Genomic DNA, 17,274 nt, shown 5'->3' on the forward strand with positions numbered 1-17,274 from the left:
GCCTCCAGTGCACAAACACTGAGAATTGACTTTACAGTGAAGAAGGAGACATCTTGTGGCCAACAGTTAACTTTTAACTTTTGCAATGGAAAGTATTTCATAACCTGAAATTTCTAATGAGGGAGATGGAGTAGATGTAGATGTAGATGAGTAGAGCAGGCAAAATGGCACCAGAGTGGACAAACTTCAAGTTCAAGTTATCTGTCATATACATGTAAAAAGTACATTTGTACATTCAAATGCAATAAAATGCATCTGCCCTGGCTCTCTCAGCCCTTTAAACTATATATAAATAAGAAATAAATAAAAACAAAAACGATAAGTAAGAAATCCCACAAATAATAAATCACTGTGACTTATGTAAGTGCTTACTGTTCAGTAAACTAACCGCCTAGGGGTATAAACAGTCTCTGAGGCAGCTGATCCGTGCTCTGATGTTCTGTAGGCGTTTTCCTGAGGGAAGGAATGAGAACAGACCATGTGCTGAGTGGCCTCCATAATACTTAAGGCCTTCCTCCTGCAGCAGCAGGTGTAAAGGTCCTGAATCTGTGGCAGTAATGTTCCTGTGATATTTGAAGCTGTTTTTTACTGTCCTCCTCAGTTGTTTGTGGTCTTGCTCAGTCAGATTGCCAAACCAAATCAGTATGCCTCCAGTAAGGATGCTCTCTATGGTAGCCTGGTGGAAAGTGACTATATTTTTAAGGCATCTCAGAAAGTAGCAGTAGTCTTGTTGTGCCTTATTAACGACACAACTGGTGTTTAGAGACCAGTAGAGGGAGTCTGAGATCTGAATGCCTAAGAATCTGAAGTTATTCACAATTTCAACAGTGACATCGTTAATGTAAACTAGTGGCTGAGCAGTTTTGGACTTCCTCAAATCAACAATTATCTCCTATTTTTCTCAGTATTTAGGGAGAGGTTGTTGTCTTGACACCATATGGATAGGTCCCTCACCTCCTGCCTATAGGTACTCTCATTGTTGTCATATTCTTCTTCATCTTCTTGATAGACGATCTTTGTATAGGTATTTAACAATTGCGCGTGCTCACATGACGACCAGTCCCCGAGCCTCCACGTCTGAGCACGAGAGGAGTGTAGCCAATCAGGGGCGGCCACAGAGTGTTTGGCAACAACGTTCCTCCTCGCTAAAGTCCCGTATGATAGCAAGCAGAGACACTTCGAGACGAGTTTCTCTTCTGACGGGACAGTTCGTTTCGCTTTTTCTCTTCTCTGTGAACATTTGTAGCAGAAAGACTCTGGTTTCATTTTGACGAGTATAGTTGTAGCGAGTGAACAGTATTATCATACACGCGAGACGGGAAACGAAACGGAAAAAGTGTAAAAATGGATGTGGGTAATTCTCAACAAAAGACGCTTACTCTTCTCATAAAAACGCCCAACCAGGCACAGGAAGACCAAACCGTCGATGGCGTCTATCTGAACTGGACTGTAAAGGACCTAAAAACACATCTGTCGGATGTCTACCCAACCAAACCGGTGAGTTATGAGACAGATAGTTACCTAGCTGGCTAATGTTAGCTGTGTTATGTTATTGTCTGGCTTCTTTGCGTTTCTGAGTGACCAGTAGAAATTAAACTGTCACACAAAACCTACACAGCAACTATCATGGGATTTTGAATTTGTTCTAGTGAGTCCCAAAGAAGGACCATTTATATAACTGTATCCCCCTCAAAAACAGACAGAATGATAGTGTGGAGGAAGTTTACATACAGGTGTAACTATACTTCTTTTTCCCACCAGGTATTAGACTTGCAGGAATATCTAACTCTAACTTCTTGTATAAAGCATGTCTGTCGGGTTGTCCTGCTTGGATGCTGCTTGATGATGAAAAAAAAGTTTGAGTGGCAGAATAAGCTGCACCCATTCAAATGTGAGTCAGCCAACCAAGTTCCTGAAATCGTAAAGATCCTTTCCAGACATGTATTAAGACATAAAAATATTCTGCTTGGAACAATAATGTGTGTCTGGTATAGAATTTCCACAAAAAGTGTAATTACCACTTTAAAATTCTTAACATGGTGAAAGCGAAACACATTTTTGAGTGGAGGGGGACTTGAATCTTTGACGCATGTGTGGCTGTAAAGTTTCACTCCTCTCTGGAAGACTGCAGCCTTGAACAGTGTCCATCCAGGCTGAAGCTGAGATGACAGACGGATGACCAGAGAGGAGGATGTGTGTTTCAGTGGGAAGCTGGTGATGCAGATGGAAGCTGTGATAAATAAAGTATCAGAAAAAAGTCACTTCTTGTTAAAGTTAGCTCACTCTTTCCAACTAACTGATGATTAATAGATAAGGTAAATAATCATTAGTTGCAGATCTAGTGTACAGGATCCCATTTTGTGTGAAGAGAAATGTAGCAGACAGTCAATCAGGAACCTACTTGATGCAAATCATTGTGTAGTTTTGACTGGTTTATGGACAGCGAGTGTATAAAGGACAGCAAAGACCAAAAGCTGTATACAACTGTCACATTCATACCTGTATGTTATCACCCAAGAAAATTACTGATCATTGTGGCAGTTATTGGTTTATTATAAACTTTTAAATTCTTAGTATTTTATACTCTTTCAATACTTTCTTAAAGATAAATTATGTTCTTATGTGAATAACGTGTCTTTAATACTGTTTCTTGTCTTTAAAACCTTGAAAACAGCCTTGGTGTATGTATAGTATGACTTGTGGTATATAAATACACTGGCCTTGCCCTTTGGAAAGAAACATTGTTTCATGTTTTAAGATTTGCACCCAAAAAGACAGGCACAGGCAGTATAAAACATTCCTCAAGGTTCATCTGCAGGAGCATCACCAAGCTGCTGTTCAGATAGAATTTGGTCATTCAGTCAGCACACTCATGTCAAGGTTTTCTTCTTGTTTGTTTACTTCAGGCTGTGAGTGACCAGAGGCTGATCTATGCTGGTAAACTGCTGCCTGACCATCTGCACATTAAAGATCTCTTCAGACAGGTATGTGTTAGACTGCAAGTGCACATGGCTATGCCTACAAACAGTACTTTGCCACTCTTTGTAGAGAATCAGAACACACACTTAACCTCACAAGTTGATTATATGCAGCCATTAAACTGGCGTCAAACTGGCTGGAGAAGTTGAACTTCTCTCACCATCATTTTGCCTGATAATAAATGGCAGACAGAAGGATTTCCATGGCATGTGAAAGGGTTGTTGTTCTGTTCAAAACCAGTACAGTGTAATATTTCATGCTTCTGGTTCCTGCTTTTTGTGTGTGAATCCCAGCAGAGGCTGATATTACTGGAGATGAGATAGGACCAGCTGTGAGACATTTCCACCACTGAAAAACATCCACAGTCCTCAAAAGGCTATCAACCAAACCATCTGTTGTGTTTAGATGTCAGACTGACCTGCTATTGTTGTCACTGGGAGAGCAACGTTGTTGTTTTAAGCTTTTGTAGTGACTTAAATCATACTCAGTCTAACACGTTCAATAGCTTTAATCCTGTTTGCTGCACTACTCTGGCTTGAATGTATCCGTGTGTTTCAGCACATGGCTTCTCTAATCAAACCTTTATCTCTGCTTTCTCAGACGGACTCCATTCCCACACTGCACCTGGTGTTTGCAGTTAGGAATGTACCCCAAGGACCACTGGGAGCTAGACCAAAGGTGAGAAGTGATAATGTTTTCTCATATTTTATGTAATCTCATTTAACTGCTCATATTAAACTTCCCTCAGAACCTGGGTAGTATTTGCACAAAATATGTTTTATTGAAACTGCTTCACAGGAAATTCAGTGGGTAGATTTGACATTATATGTGTTAAATTAATGTCATAAATTGTCATGATCATGACCCCTTCTATAATCAGGTCACCTGGTGGGATCTCTGGTCTAATGACATGCAAAGTATTACAGGAGTGTTTTTTTTTTTCTTAACCCGCAGTGACGGGGTCAATGAGACAGAAGAGTGTTCAGCGAAACTCCTGTTGGTTTTATTTTTAACTTGTAAGCAAAGCAGCTGGTTTCAGTGTGAGCTCCAGTCAGCAGTGTTTATCCATTGTTTGTTAGCTTTAGATTTGTCTCACATTCACCTTCCCTATGTGCAGTTTACCTGTGTATCCTAAATAAAGTCAAATATCTAACTTCAAACGAGTTGAAATATTATAAATGCAATTCCTACACCTTGTTTTTACTATATAATGATATAATGTGGCTGTGTGCCACTTATAGATGAATCCAGATCAGGGTTAGCAGTATAATATGCACTCCATCTGCTTTGGTTCAAACATCTCTGAATGTAAACTCAGGAATCTGTCAACAAACAGGTTTTTGCTAATCTATGATCAAGTGTGAGACCCAAATCAGCTTTTTGGAGAATCAAGAGGAGCTTCAGCTATTTCTCATAAGTCAGACTTGGGGACTGACAGGTGCGCCTCATTACCATCCCACCACAGAGCGGAACCGTTTCACTTCAGCTGGCGTCTTTCAGAAGTCAGTGACAGATATGAGATCAAAAGTTCAGCTAAAGATAACTCGCTCCTTCTATTACTGCAAAATCTTCAAGTGGTTGTACATCCGAAGAGTAAAAACGCATCTCTACAAACTTGTCTTGTTATCGTAGATTTGCTGTAGTGTTGAGTGATAGATGTTGCTCAAATTTTAAACAATTCCAAACTCTCCTTGTTTTCTTTGTTTGTTTGTTTGTTTGTTTTTTCAGACCAATGAGACAGAACAGCCACATCCCTCCAGTCCAAGGCCTATGTCAGCCTCTGCTTCACCCAGCAGCTCCTCCACAGCCCAGACTCCCAGCACACCAGAGCTGAGGCAGAGGAGGCAGATGTCTTCAACTTCAGCTGCCACACCAGCTCACACACAGACCCCAGCATCCCCTCCAGGAAGTCCTACGTGGCCTGCTGCTGCTGCAGTGTAAGCCAAAGTGGAAGAAATTGTGTGTCTGTTGAAGTTTATTTAAAGCTTCAATAACAATGACCAGACATCATTTTCAGTAGTTTGGGTGTGTTCAGTGAAAACAGCAAAAAAACCTGCATGAAGTCAAATTTGACTAACTTAAGACTGGATCATATCATCCCGGTCAGAGTTCCTGATCTGGTCATTTAAACTTGTAGTCTCATAAAACCCTTTAAAAATGAATCATCAATTTGAATCATCAAGTTTGAAGCAAGGCTGTTTTTTTTTTTAGTTCCTGAAAAGTTCACTTTTTGGAGATACAACAGTGACACAACCTCTGTTTTAACAACCAAATCATATTCAGTGTTCCCCTTGACAAGTAAATGTCCCATCTTCCAGTCATATATAATGTTAATAAAGCACTCATTGAGTTCCCCTCTGCACTTCCCCTCGGTGGAATCCCTGGCACCATTTTGAGTGACATTTCATTATTTTAGGGTCACATATTACCCAGAACGCCTTGTAATCTGATATTATATAATGATGATATATATACTGTTGAGTATCAGTAAACTTAATTCCTCAAAAAGTAGTTTTAACCATAATTTATTATCATTAATTATTAGACCTTGTCAAGCTCGAGTGTGTTTCATTTTCAAACCGTCGCTCTGCAAGTCGCCACATCACCAAGCACCAAGGGGAAGTGAAAGAGGGCATGACGAATGATTCTAGAAACACATCATTGATTTGCACCCAGGAAGATGCTTCAGCTTAACAGATACATTTTATTAGCGATTTGAGGGGAAAATCTCTGCATTGCCTGAGTCTGACTAGTAGTACGGCTGCAATTTAAATTGCAATTATTTTCTCAAAATGAAATTGAGACCGGTGTTCGAAATCTATATAATGTTAAACAAGATACGTTTGTATTATATGATGTGCTGTGAAGTTTAACAGCAGGATCCCCACATAGCGTGAGGCGATGAATAGAGTCCCCTCTGATAACTAGAGAAGTGTAAATAAAGAAACATGTGTGTCATCTTTCGTTGTTATTTCTCTGCACTGTTTATCACATAGCTTTCACTTCATACTGGCAATGGATGAATGTAAGTGTTGAACAGTTGTTAACAGTCCCTCTGTTTCTCCCTGCAGGCCTGGAGCACCACAGATGACCCAACCAGCCTTTCCTAACTACTCCCTTTACAGCCCTCAGCAGCTGCTGTGGCTCCAGCATGTCTACGCTAGACAGTATTACATGCAATAGTGAGTTTCAGTTCACACTTTGTACTTTTTTGTTACTGGTATGAGCGCTCTCTTTATCTTTGTAATCTCATTGTGGTAGTGAGGCTTGTGCGTATATCCGTCTGATTTCTCATATTCTTGATGTCTGTCTTGTTTTCCGATAATAGTCATGCAGCGTTGGCAGCAGCAGGCACCACTCCCTCAGCGCCAGCTGCCACCGTTGGCCAGTACCCTCCTGTTCCCGCCCACCAGGTACCTGTCCCAGCCCCCTTAGCCAATCAGAACCCCATCGACAACCTGCCAGCAAATCAGAACCCAGCGCAGGATGGCGCCTTCATCAACCCTGGGGCGGCCAACCAGAACATGCGGATGAACGCACAGGGCGGGCCCGTAATGGAGGACGAGGAGGACGTGGAGCGGGATTGGCTGGACTGGTTGTATTCCGCCGCAAGATTCGGCGTCCTGCTCATGATCGTGTACTTCAACTCCAACCTGAGTCGATTTCTGCTGGTGATGAGCACCCTCCTCCTCATGTACCTGTAAGTCCAGTCTGTTCAAACAACTATGATGCTTTACATTTCACACTCCCTCTATGTACAGAACTTAATACTCTGTCTTGTGACATCCTTGTCTAAGCAAATAAGCTATGGTTTGTTAAAGGAAGCGAGCAGATGTGTAGAGTAAACACACTCATACTTAACAGTCTGTTCCTTTGCTGCAGACTCTAAACAGGGAAAACAGGTTTAGTGTATAACACCAAAGATTTCAGGTTCCGTGACATGATTTCACTTCCTGTAACTCTGGGTCGGTTACTATGGGAGCTTATTCTGTGAAGCTAACTTGCTTTCTGGCAACAAACACTGAGTTTCTCACACAGTGATACAGTCCATATCAAAGTGCATTCATTTGGGAGATCAAAATCCCAGTTGAGTGTTAGTGTGTCACACAGGGACTATCTTTACTAACGTTCCAATTTTTATGCATTCATCAGCATCAGTCATTTCTTTGAAACACGATCTCTGTCCTCACATTCAAATACTCTTGTTTTTCTTTGGAAGTGTTTTTGTTTTTTTAATGTGACAGCATGCACATTAAGATTTCAGTCAGGTTGTCAGAATAGTTGCGCACTGAAATGTTTATTGCACATAACTTTAGTATTCTGTGTTTAAATATAAACAAAAAACATGGCGCGTTACACACATAAGACACTGATCAATGAGTAATCATCTCATTGTCATGGTGTGTCTTATCACATCATATAAGAGATTATATGTCAATGTTTCAGAGTGAGCAGGTTTGTGGTGCAACTAAAAAAACTTTAAAACTGGACTAAAGGTAGTTTAAATGTGATTTTTGTTTGTTTGTTTGTTTTTAAGTAGGCTGCGTATAGTCTTAATATGTTTTAACAGTATTTCAGTTTAAATTTACTACACATTGAAATATAGCCATTGAATACTATTGAGACAAATTATTATTATTTCACAAAATCCCATAAATTATTATTCAAAGCAGAGTATTTTTATCCATCTTAAATCGTGACAGATGGGGATCTTTAAACTTGCTTTCTGAACAGACCTCAGCTTCACTGTGCTGTTGTGCGTTGAGCACTTCGCTGTAATCTTCAAGCTTATCAGACTCTTTCATCCAAAAGCCCTTCAAAAGCAAGGGCAAACCCTCAATATGCCACATTAATAATTTAAAACAACTCAAGGGTCTAAAGGAGGTTTTTTTGAGTTGTCCAGGAAAGGCTGCACTCTGATGACTGTATATATGTAGAGCTCAGCCTGCAGGATACAAACCTTTGAAACTAGATGAAAGTAAATGCAAATGAAGTATCTTTGGGTAAAATATAACTAAACAATGAATGGATTAATTGAAAAATGTGTTGATATATAACAATGATTGTTTGTTGCAGTAACAGTAAGAGAATTTGATTTGTATGATAAACCATATCATTGTGGTTGAGTATCTCAGCTTGTTGTTTGACTTTCCACCTGTGCGACTCAGCAGGATGTGGTTACTCACTTCCTTAAAGAAGTTCTTATTCAAATTACCCAAAAAGCCTGTAAACAAGGAAGAAAACGTATTCATTCACAAGCTTCCCAAGATCTAATATAATTTGTTGAAAGGTAGGTCATTTTCAACTTTTAATTGCATTTACTTGTCCTGAATTCAAGCTAAAACAACATGATCAAGGGCAAACCTCCACTGTTTGGTAACCAAGGGGAGGAGATCCTGCCGCCACCCTTGAATAACAGCTGCTAAAGTAACACAGAGCATACAGAGCACTTTCCACTTCCCTCCTTATCAAAGCACAGTTTGTCCAGGCCTGGCACTGATCCTGGAATATCCTGAGAATTTTAAATTAGATTTTTTTTTAATATGAAGTGTCTGCACATTTTCTGGGGAATATATGCAGATTTTACAACTTCACGGAGCGAGACATGACAGCAGACCTATAATCAAGTCAGTCAAATTCAGTAAAGTGCCACTGTGTAAACTCACCAACACTTACTGGAACTGGAGCATTTTATAAAATGTCAGATCCCAGTAAAGAATGGCTTTTTGAATTTACCAGAGTCTAAGGTGACATATTAGAATAGCTTGTTTTATCTGACCAGCAAGATATTCAGTTTACTGTCATATATGATAAAGAAAATCAGAAAATTCACATTTGAGAAGCTGGAAGCATCAAATGTTTGACATTTTTGCTTGAAAACTAACAGTTATCAAAATAGTCACTGATTAATTTTCTATTGATTTACTACTTAACTAATTGTATTGTTTTAGCTCTATACAGCAGTATTCTTATGTTTTTTTGTGTTAATTTGCTTGTTAGTTTTTAACCCCATAAGAGTGTGTGTTTAATGCAATAATCAGCAGGTATTTTGTCAAAAGAAGCCTTTCTATGCAGTTTATTTGGCCTTTATTACTATTAATTAGTTAATAACACATTTATTGAACACCAGTCTCATGGAACGTTTACATGCTATCTGACAGTTGTCACAGAAAATTTAGCTTCTGTAACTGAATAATATTTAATATATATAATATTTAAATACCAGAACAAGGATTCAACAGTTTCAAAGATAATGATTGATGGTGATCATATAATCGGAATTCTTGTCAATCTTGCAGTTTCCATCCACTCTGTCTTGATAAGTTGAACTGACCTAACATGAGGATGTGTATTTAGTTCATTTTCTATGTCTTGGTGTCACTGTTGTTCCAGATGAAGGTAATTATCATTAGTTAGTTAATTCATTCATATGGCCTACTGTACTGACAGTAACACAGTCAGTTGCCATGGCAAGTCACAGCTCATGTTCAGGTGACACAGTTGAAATGAGTCAAAGTTGGCAACAGAGTCCATCTGACAGCCTGCTACACAACATCAACACTGCTGTTATCATCAGGTCAGGCCATCTTGTTCCTTTCCTTCACATGTCAGAGTCTCACACTCTGCTGTTACATAACCCTCAACCCCCTGCACACACACACACACACACACACACACACACACACACACACATACTTTCATACTTATTCCATTCATCTGCCAAGGATTAAATGAATTTAGAAGCATACAGAAGGTATTGCTGAGACTCTTTCTCTGAGAGAGAGAGAGAGAAAAATGTGGAAAAAATGTAATGTGAGAAATTAAATTGACTGTAACTGCTAGATATGAAAGAGTAGAAAGGTGTGTTTGTGTCCAAAGGACGCAGCCTGACCCATTGATGGCACATAACACTCAGTATGCATTTGATTAATGATTACTCATCAGCAACAATGGGAAGGTTAATGTTAAGAAACATAAACAGCAGAGGTCTCTTTCAGTCCTCCTCCCTCACTCTCACTCTCCTCATCTGTCAGTCAATCAACCTTTCATAATCCCTCTCTCCTCAGCTTGACAACTTGCTCTCTGAATGTACACTATATGTTAGTCGTCATCATTTCAACACATTGCACCAGTTAGTAGTGACAAAGCAAACCAAGAAGTTAAGAACTGTACATCTAGAAGGGATTTGGAAAAAGACAATATGTTTTCAAGCTGGCAAATCAAAAAAAAGTCTGACCAGATGCAAATTACAGTATTTATTCAAACAGTTTAAGGCCACAGAACAGAAAATGTGGCTCAACAAAGCACATCAATTTCAGAAAAAGTTACATGTCTCTTCACTCAGATAGCAAAAACAAGTGGTAAGATACAGACGCCAAAATATGAATATAAATTATACAATACAAAGATGTCGACAAATCTCAACATGCAGTTATTTAAACCTACTCTAATCAATGTAAACCCGCTGTACCCTGACAGACACCAGCTGGTGAACATAGTGAAGCATTTAGCAGCTAAAGAGCCAGATATTTTACTACTGGTGGGTGAAGACCAAAAGAAATTTAGAGGGCCAGGAACATGACTTTATATGAATAAGGTGCTTTTCATTGGGCTAAGTTATGCTTCCTCCTTCTGTCCTCGCTCCCCCATCCTCTGGCCGTGACCCCGAAATCATTCTGCCTCCGCCATCATGGAGGATCTTCCAGTCCCTTAAATGTACCTCAGAGGAGACAAGGAGCGATGAGGCTCCTGGAGGAGCTTAGAGTGAGAAACCACAGGTGTATCCTATGAGGACATTTTTTTACCACAACACCCCTTTGATCAAATGTCTTTATTGATTGGTCAGCTGATCTAACGGAACAGTAAACAGTCAGGCTGTTGTCGGTTATAGTAATATTAATATAGGTGATTGTAATACAGCAGATCCGGAAAACTACCTGTGGAACAGGAATGAAAGCACTAAGATATACTAAGAAATAAAAATGATTAAATCATCAATCATAAAAAACACTCTTGAAACTTTATTTTTTCTTCAAGCCAAAAGCCTTTATTCTTTTCCATTTCAAGTAGGCCTATGTCTCAGCTCCCTCAGGAAAATATGACGTCATACAGCTGTCCGTCTCCTATAAATTCATCCTGAGCCTGACTAAACTAAAATAAGCCAAACTAAATAAGCTATATTTTATTTAAACATGTTCCATGGGCTGCAGCTGTTCTTATTGCTCCTTTATGTCGGTTCCGTTCTTTCAGTAATTAACAGGTTTAAATTGTCTGTAGCAAGGAGACACGTTAGCCAAATGAAAGGCATCCATACTAGTATTACTAGATGTGTGCAGGATATGTAAATAGACAGACTGTTTGCCATATCAACTTTACAAGATGATTATATATCAGTGTTGTGTTTACAGTATGTTACGCTGCCACAGAGTGGACAAACTACCAGTGAATGCAGGTTAACTAAAACATATAAATATGCAGTTATGTGACTTATCATAGAGTAACACAAATCTCACACAAATGCAGACAAACCTTTTTATAACACCATTGATTCCATCATATGTTGTAGTCTTCAGTAGAAGCATCGTGTGCTGTACACAGAAAGGTAGTTTCTAGTTTGGCACTAATGTCATCATCAGGGAGACAATTCAACATGCTCAGTTTGGTTGTAGCTGCTAAATGAGCTGTAACAGTTTCTATTAAACGGTGCTATTGAGCTCTAGACTGCTTACTGGAAAGCTCCACTAACTAACTTTGTGCACTGGTGACCCCAAGTGTTAGAGAGAGTGCTATTCATTGTTTGGGTGACATGAGTTTTACAGATTGACATAACTTCCTATCAGCATGTAGTCATGTAGAGGAAATAAAGCTTTGCCTCAGTTTTGGTATTACAAGCTTTAGTTTATCGTTTAAAGAAGCACTCGCCTCAAAAGTTAGTGCATGGGTTTTAATTTAAAGCTGGTTGATAACTTAAAAACCTAAGAACATCTTTTCGGGATCTTCAGAACTTGCTCATCACCGTTCACATGACATTAAGTCTTTTTTTTTTTGTTTTTACATTGGTATTAAATTATTTGTGTTTTTCTGTTTTTCTGCTCTACAGACACACTACTGGCTGGTTTCCCTTCAGAAGGCGAGCACAGGTCCAAGGACCCAACCACCTGCAGCCCCCAGAGGACCAGCACAACCAGCAGAATGAGAACAGGAACCCAGATCCTGTAAGAAAACCATCTCCCAGATTTAACCTAAGACCTTTACTTTGAATCATTTAACTTCTATGTCAAAGGCTTGTTTTGCAAAGCCTTCATAAGTCCCCTAGTATGCTCAGTAGGCCTCTCTCAGTTAATTTCTTTGAAATTTTGTACTTGCTTCTGAAGAAACACTTTTGTGTCCTGTCTCTTCAGGCTGAAGAGCTTGCTGACAGACAAGGGGAGGAGCCTGCTGCAGCAGCAGAGGAAGCAGACGGACAAGGACCAATGACAGCAGTTTTAGTGCCTCCTCACAGGGTGTCAGTCATGTGGACGGCCTGGGTTTTCTTCAAAACTTTCTTCTCCTCTCTCATACCCGAGGCTCCTCAGGGTATGGCCAACTGATCAACTCGGACAGACAATTGATAGAGACAGCAGACTCTATTTTTCTTATTCAGTGAGGAACAATAATCTATGGAGATGTTTTCAGTCACACTTGAAAAGTTGGTGGAAGGAAAAGGAAGATGTCTGCCGCTGCCCACTCAAGAATGAACAAAACATATTCATGTTCATATCAACAGGACTGGAACCACCCTGTTGAAACAGAATCTGGGACAGCAGTGCTAAGAGGTCCAGATGTATCCAAGCAACACTGCTGTCTTTTTTTTATTTTTTATTTTCTTAAAACAACAATAGACAGGTTTAACACCGGCAAAGTAAAGCCGCGATAGACCGTTGAATTGCCAAAAATGTGGACTGGATGCAGAAGTCAAGAAGGATCAGAAACATCAAACAACTTTTAAGCAAAAATAAATTAGAAAAACTATCCCAGCTCTCCATCTGACAAAATGTCTACCAGTTTGTAAGACAAGCAGCCACCTAGATAGTTTCTTTATCCATGAAACAACAGTAGGTGGCAGCTGAGGGTAAAACAATTATCCTGAGTGTACACTGGTGGCAGTTTTGTGCCTAAATTATTCTTCCTCTGAGGAAATGTATGACCATGGACATTCTGATCCCTTAGGATTCAAAATCAGTTTGTCTTGAGTTTTCACATTGAAAATCCATCATGAGCCCCGTTCAGTTTGAATGAAAATCCACACACAGACAGAACTCAGTACTGTATGTTATTGCTATCTGTATCTGATTTGTTTTTGTTTTTTTGTCCAGGCCATGAAGATTTGAATCTTATCTTTTTGTTGCTTGTAACATTCAAATTATTTTGGCCTTTACTTGCTTACATACCATCACTGTAGCGAACACTGAACAGCCTCTATACCAGCAGAAACTTCCAGCACAGATACTAGATGAGGTTTCTTAAGCAGTTCTGTTGTGGGTGGATTTTCCTGTTATGTGTTTCAGGCGATGGTGATTGTGACCAAATATACAAATTCGACTGTTTCACTCTGCTTCAGTCATTGGGTACGTTCTCTGTAAAATAGTGATGTTGGCCCAATAAAAAAAAAAAGTTTTGTAAATATACTGTATGTACACAAAGCACTTTACAACATGTGTCTTAAGCAAGCTTCTTAATATATAAATGGGTCATGGTTTATTATTAAATAATATTGGTACCTAAAGGCCTCAAGTTTAAATTTCAAGTCAAGTCTAAAACCTCATTAAAACAACATAGGTAAAAGTCAAATCAGTAATATTTGAATTATAGTAAATTTTAAAAAAAAGTTATTTATAATGTCAAATAGTATATTTAGAATATTTATGGAGTTAACTTCTTCTCAGCTGGCTCTGTATTGTTCAGACATTGTCTTTGCACACAGGGAATACCTTCTTTTACCATGTTATATCATCACAAGTCATCAGAGTTATGCAGTTATGTGACTAGAGGCCCTAGCTCTTGTTTTATTGAAATGTATTAACTTTAATCTGTGCATCTTTTATTGATCTATAGAAGGTTTTACTGTCAAATGTCTGCTTATTATACAACTTAAAGTAAACAAGTGAAACAGCTCTTCCTGTCAGCCAATAGATTTCATGTACTGCATTAGCCCTGATTTATTATATATCAACTCTCTGATTCCCTCGGGGAATGAGAATAGTTTGAGACATTTGGACACTGTGTATAATTGTACAATAATTTTTAATGTTAGGACCTTGAATTTCTTTTTTGGTTTTGTTTGTCTTACTGTATGAATTGCTTATTAATGGATGCTGTAGAATGACGAGTGTGTTGAAGGAGACTTGCAATAATGAGATGCAATAAATATTCTTAACATCACCCTTCCCCAGCATGATGTACGTATGTATGAGTTTGACACTAGAAGGCTGTTTTCACGTTCACCTGCTGAAAGTAGAAAGTTTCTCTGAGCTCATTGAAAATCCAATTTTAAGTGGCGGGTCTACAAGCAGGATTTGTGACATCACAAATAGTTTGGAAGCTAATCCTGGTCCAGTATTCAACTTACACAAGTGTGATGTGGAAACTTAAAGCCTCCAGTGCACAAACACTGACAATTATGCCCAGCAGTTAAACTTCTGAAAAGAGATACATTTGCACATTCATAGATTCAGGAATTTTTTATGAGGGGGAAGGAGTACATGTCATTTTAAGGGTTTTAACTCGTCAGGTCAACATAGGTTGTGCTGTGTCATGATACATTTTTGACCATGTGTACATGCTCTAGTTGCACTGGTCCCACTGCAAATTCAAAGAGTTTGTTACATATAGTTAATTTCATCACTGTATCTGCAGGACTCTCCAGTGTTTATGAATGTTCTTAGCTTTTCAGGTATTTGGTCATAAACCGAAGTGAAGTCAAGTCATTTTTATTTATATAGCGCCAAATCATAACAGAAGTTATCTCAGGGCACTTTTCACATAGAGCAGGTCTAGACCGTACTCTTTAATTTACAGACACCCAACATTCCCGCATGAGCAAGCACTTGGTGACAGCAGCAAGGAATGTATTGTACAAATTAAAAGTATGACCTGATTCCACTACGTGAAAAGTTAAGAGACCATCAAAGTTACAATCTATGTTGAGAGAAACATGGATAGATTTTCTTTTGTCATCCTGCATGAGTTTCAAATAAATATGAATTGAGTGAGATGTGCTGTTTTTAGTGTAGATGAAGCTTGTTATGGTTTGCACTTCAAGCATGTGTTTTCAAGTATTTTCGTAGAATATGTTTTCATTACTTTGAAGGGGTTACTCTAGTTCATCAGTGCACACTGTACAGTTCAATTGACCGACCACAACGTGGTGCTCACAGTGACTGTAAGTGCGGAGCCCCTGTCAGTTTTGTCCAGTAACCGTTCCAGTGAAGTTTATTCAAACAAGACGACTGTCCTGCGGCTGTTTATTTTATACTTGCATGTAATGTTTACATTTGTTTTCTTCTCCATTTTGCTCAGTTCAGTTCATTTTGAAGAGAAGACAACTACTGATGACACACCTCAACTGTCAAATATGTAGAAGTCAGCTATTAATATGTAGAAATGATTAAGTAACAGTTTAAACTTAAAATTAATTAACACTTTAAACTGTTACTTAATAATTTCTACATAGAGATAGCTGGAAGAAAAACACCTGATAACTGCTCCAATGTTTTATCATTTAATTTTAGATTTATAGCAGTGTCTGGCTGTCACAGAATAAGACACAAATAGACAATTTAAACCTGTTAATTACTGAAAGAACAGAACTGATGTAAAAAGGCAATAAAAACAGCTGCATCCTGCAGAATAAATATAGCTTGTGACAGTCTGACGGCCTTTTCAGGCTCCAGATGATTTTACAGGAGACACACAGCTGTGTGACGTCATATTGTCCTGAAGGAGCTGAGACAAGTTTGAAATGGAAAAGAATAAAGAAAAAGGCTTTTGGCTTATGAAGAAAAATAATAGAGTGACGAGTGTTTTTTGTTTTGTTTTGTTTTTTTGTGACTGATTCATGATTCGGTCATTTTTATTTTATCAATAAATATGATCAGCTGCTGTTGGTACTTTCATTCCTGTTCCACAAGTAGTTTTCCTGGGCCCTGAGATGAGGGAAACTCCGGGTTTTCAGTTCCAGAAAGAGAGTTAACTTAAACTCTGGGTCAGTTACCATGGTAACTGACTCTGTAAAGTTAACCTGCTCACTGGCAGGTTTTCTTCAACAAACCCTGAGTTTCTATCTGTCTCCTCCCTCTTACAGAGCCAGACAAACTGTTTAATTTCCTCATTCATTCAGTCCGTATCAAAGTGCATTCATTAGTGGAGGTTTACTGTCTGTCAGAATCTATATCCTGGTTGGATATAAGTTTAGTTACTCAAGACTTTCTAAAGTTACCACTTTTATGCATGTCAGTTATTTGTTTGAACAGCATTTTTTGCCTTCACATTCAAATATTACACAGCGTGAATTCATCCTCAGCTCAGAATAAAACCTCTTCATGTCCTTCTGTTTTAACTCTGTGACTCTGTGCACACATGACAGCTGTCAGTTTGTTAGAGCAGCTCCTGCACTTAAATCTTTATTGCACATAATGTGTAATCTCAGTTTATAGACAACAATCTGTATGAAGCTTTAGACACATGGGATAAATAAATAATTATTATTCTGTCACTCATGATGTGATTGGTCTCACTGATGGAACATCATTCCTATAATAAGGGAGAACGGGGTAAATAGAGCCAGTGGGTAAAATGAGCCATCCCCTTTATCTTATCATTACTAAAGTTATCAGTCTTGTATCTTAATTAAAAAAGAAAAAAATAGATAAGTTCTAGACATTATTACATGTTAATTTAAGTCAGTGTAAGCTACAAAACAAGGTAATAAACTCAGCATAACTGTGGATCTGAGCCACTGTGTGAAACAGTTTTGTCAAAATGGAGGTTGTGGGGTAAAACGTGCCAGTGATGTTAGGGCAAGTAGAGTCAATGGTTCAATTTACCCCCAAAATTATTTTCTGATATCTTAGAAACTAGAGACACTGTTCATGTTTGATCCCTGTTATAAGTGCTACAATGTTGATGAATAATTACCTAATTGTTGACTAAATTTAAGCCACACACAAACAGCCAACATTAAGTGTCTTAGTAAGGTGTTGGGCTACCAGAACAGCTTCAGTGCTCCTTGGCATTGATTCTACAGTCTCTGAACTC

The 17,274-nt window shown here is 38.7% G+C and overlaps 1 protein-coding gene across 1 annotated transcript; it reads left to right on the plus strand.

Annotated features, from left to right (window-relative positions):
- The first annotated feature begins 1,091 nt into the window (after positions 1 to 1,091).
- herpud1 (homocysteine-inducible, endoplasmic reticulum stress-inducible, ubiquitin-like domain member 1) lies at positions 1,092 to 14,400 on the plus strand. The gene is made up of 8 exons (XM_067588933.1): positions 1,092 to 1,497; positions 2,907 to 2,984; positions 3,580 to 3,657; positions 4,708 to 4,916; positions 6,051 to 6,161; positions 6,308 to 6,679; positions 12,080 to 12,194; positions 12,381 to 14,400. Exons 1-8 carry the CDS (start codon positions 1,345 to 1,347, stop codon positions 12,567 to 12,569), a joined length of 1,305 nt encoding a protein of 434 aa, XP_067445034.1. The 5' UTR covers positions 1,092 to 1,344; the 3' UTR covers positions 12,570 to 14,400.
- Positions 14,401 to 17,274: the final 2,874 nt, after the last annotated feature.

The sequence above is a fragment of the Thunnus thynnus genome, chromosome 5, assembly GCF_963924715.1.
Source record: "Thunnus thynnus chromosome 5, fThuThy2.1, whole genome shotgun sequence".
NCBI lineage: Eukaryota > Metazoa > Chordata > Actinopteri > Scombriformes > Scombridae > Thunnus > Thunnus thynnus.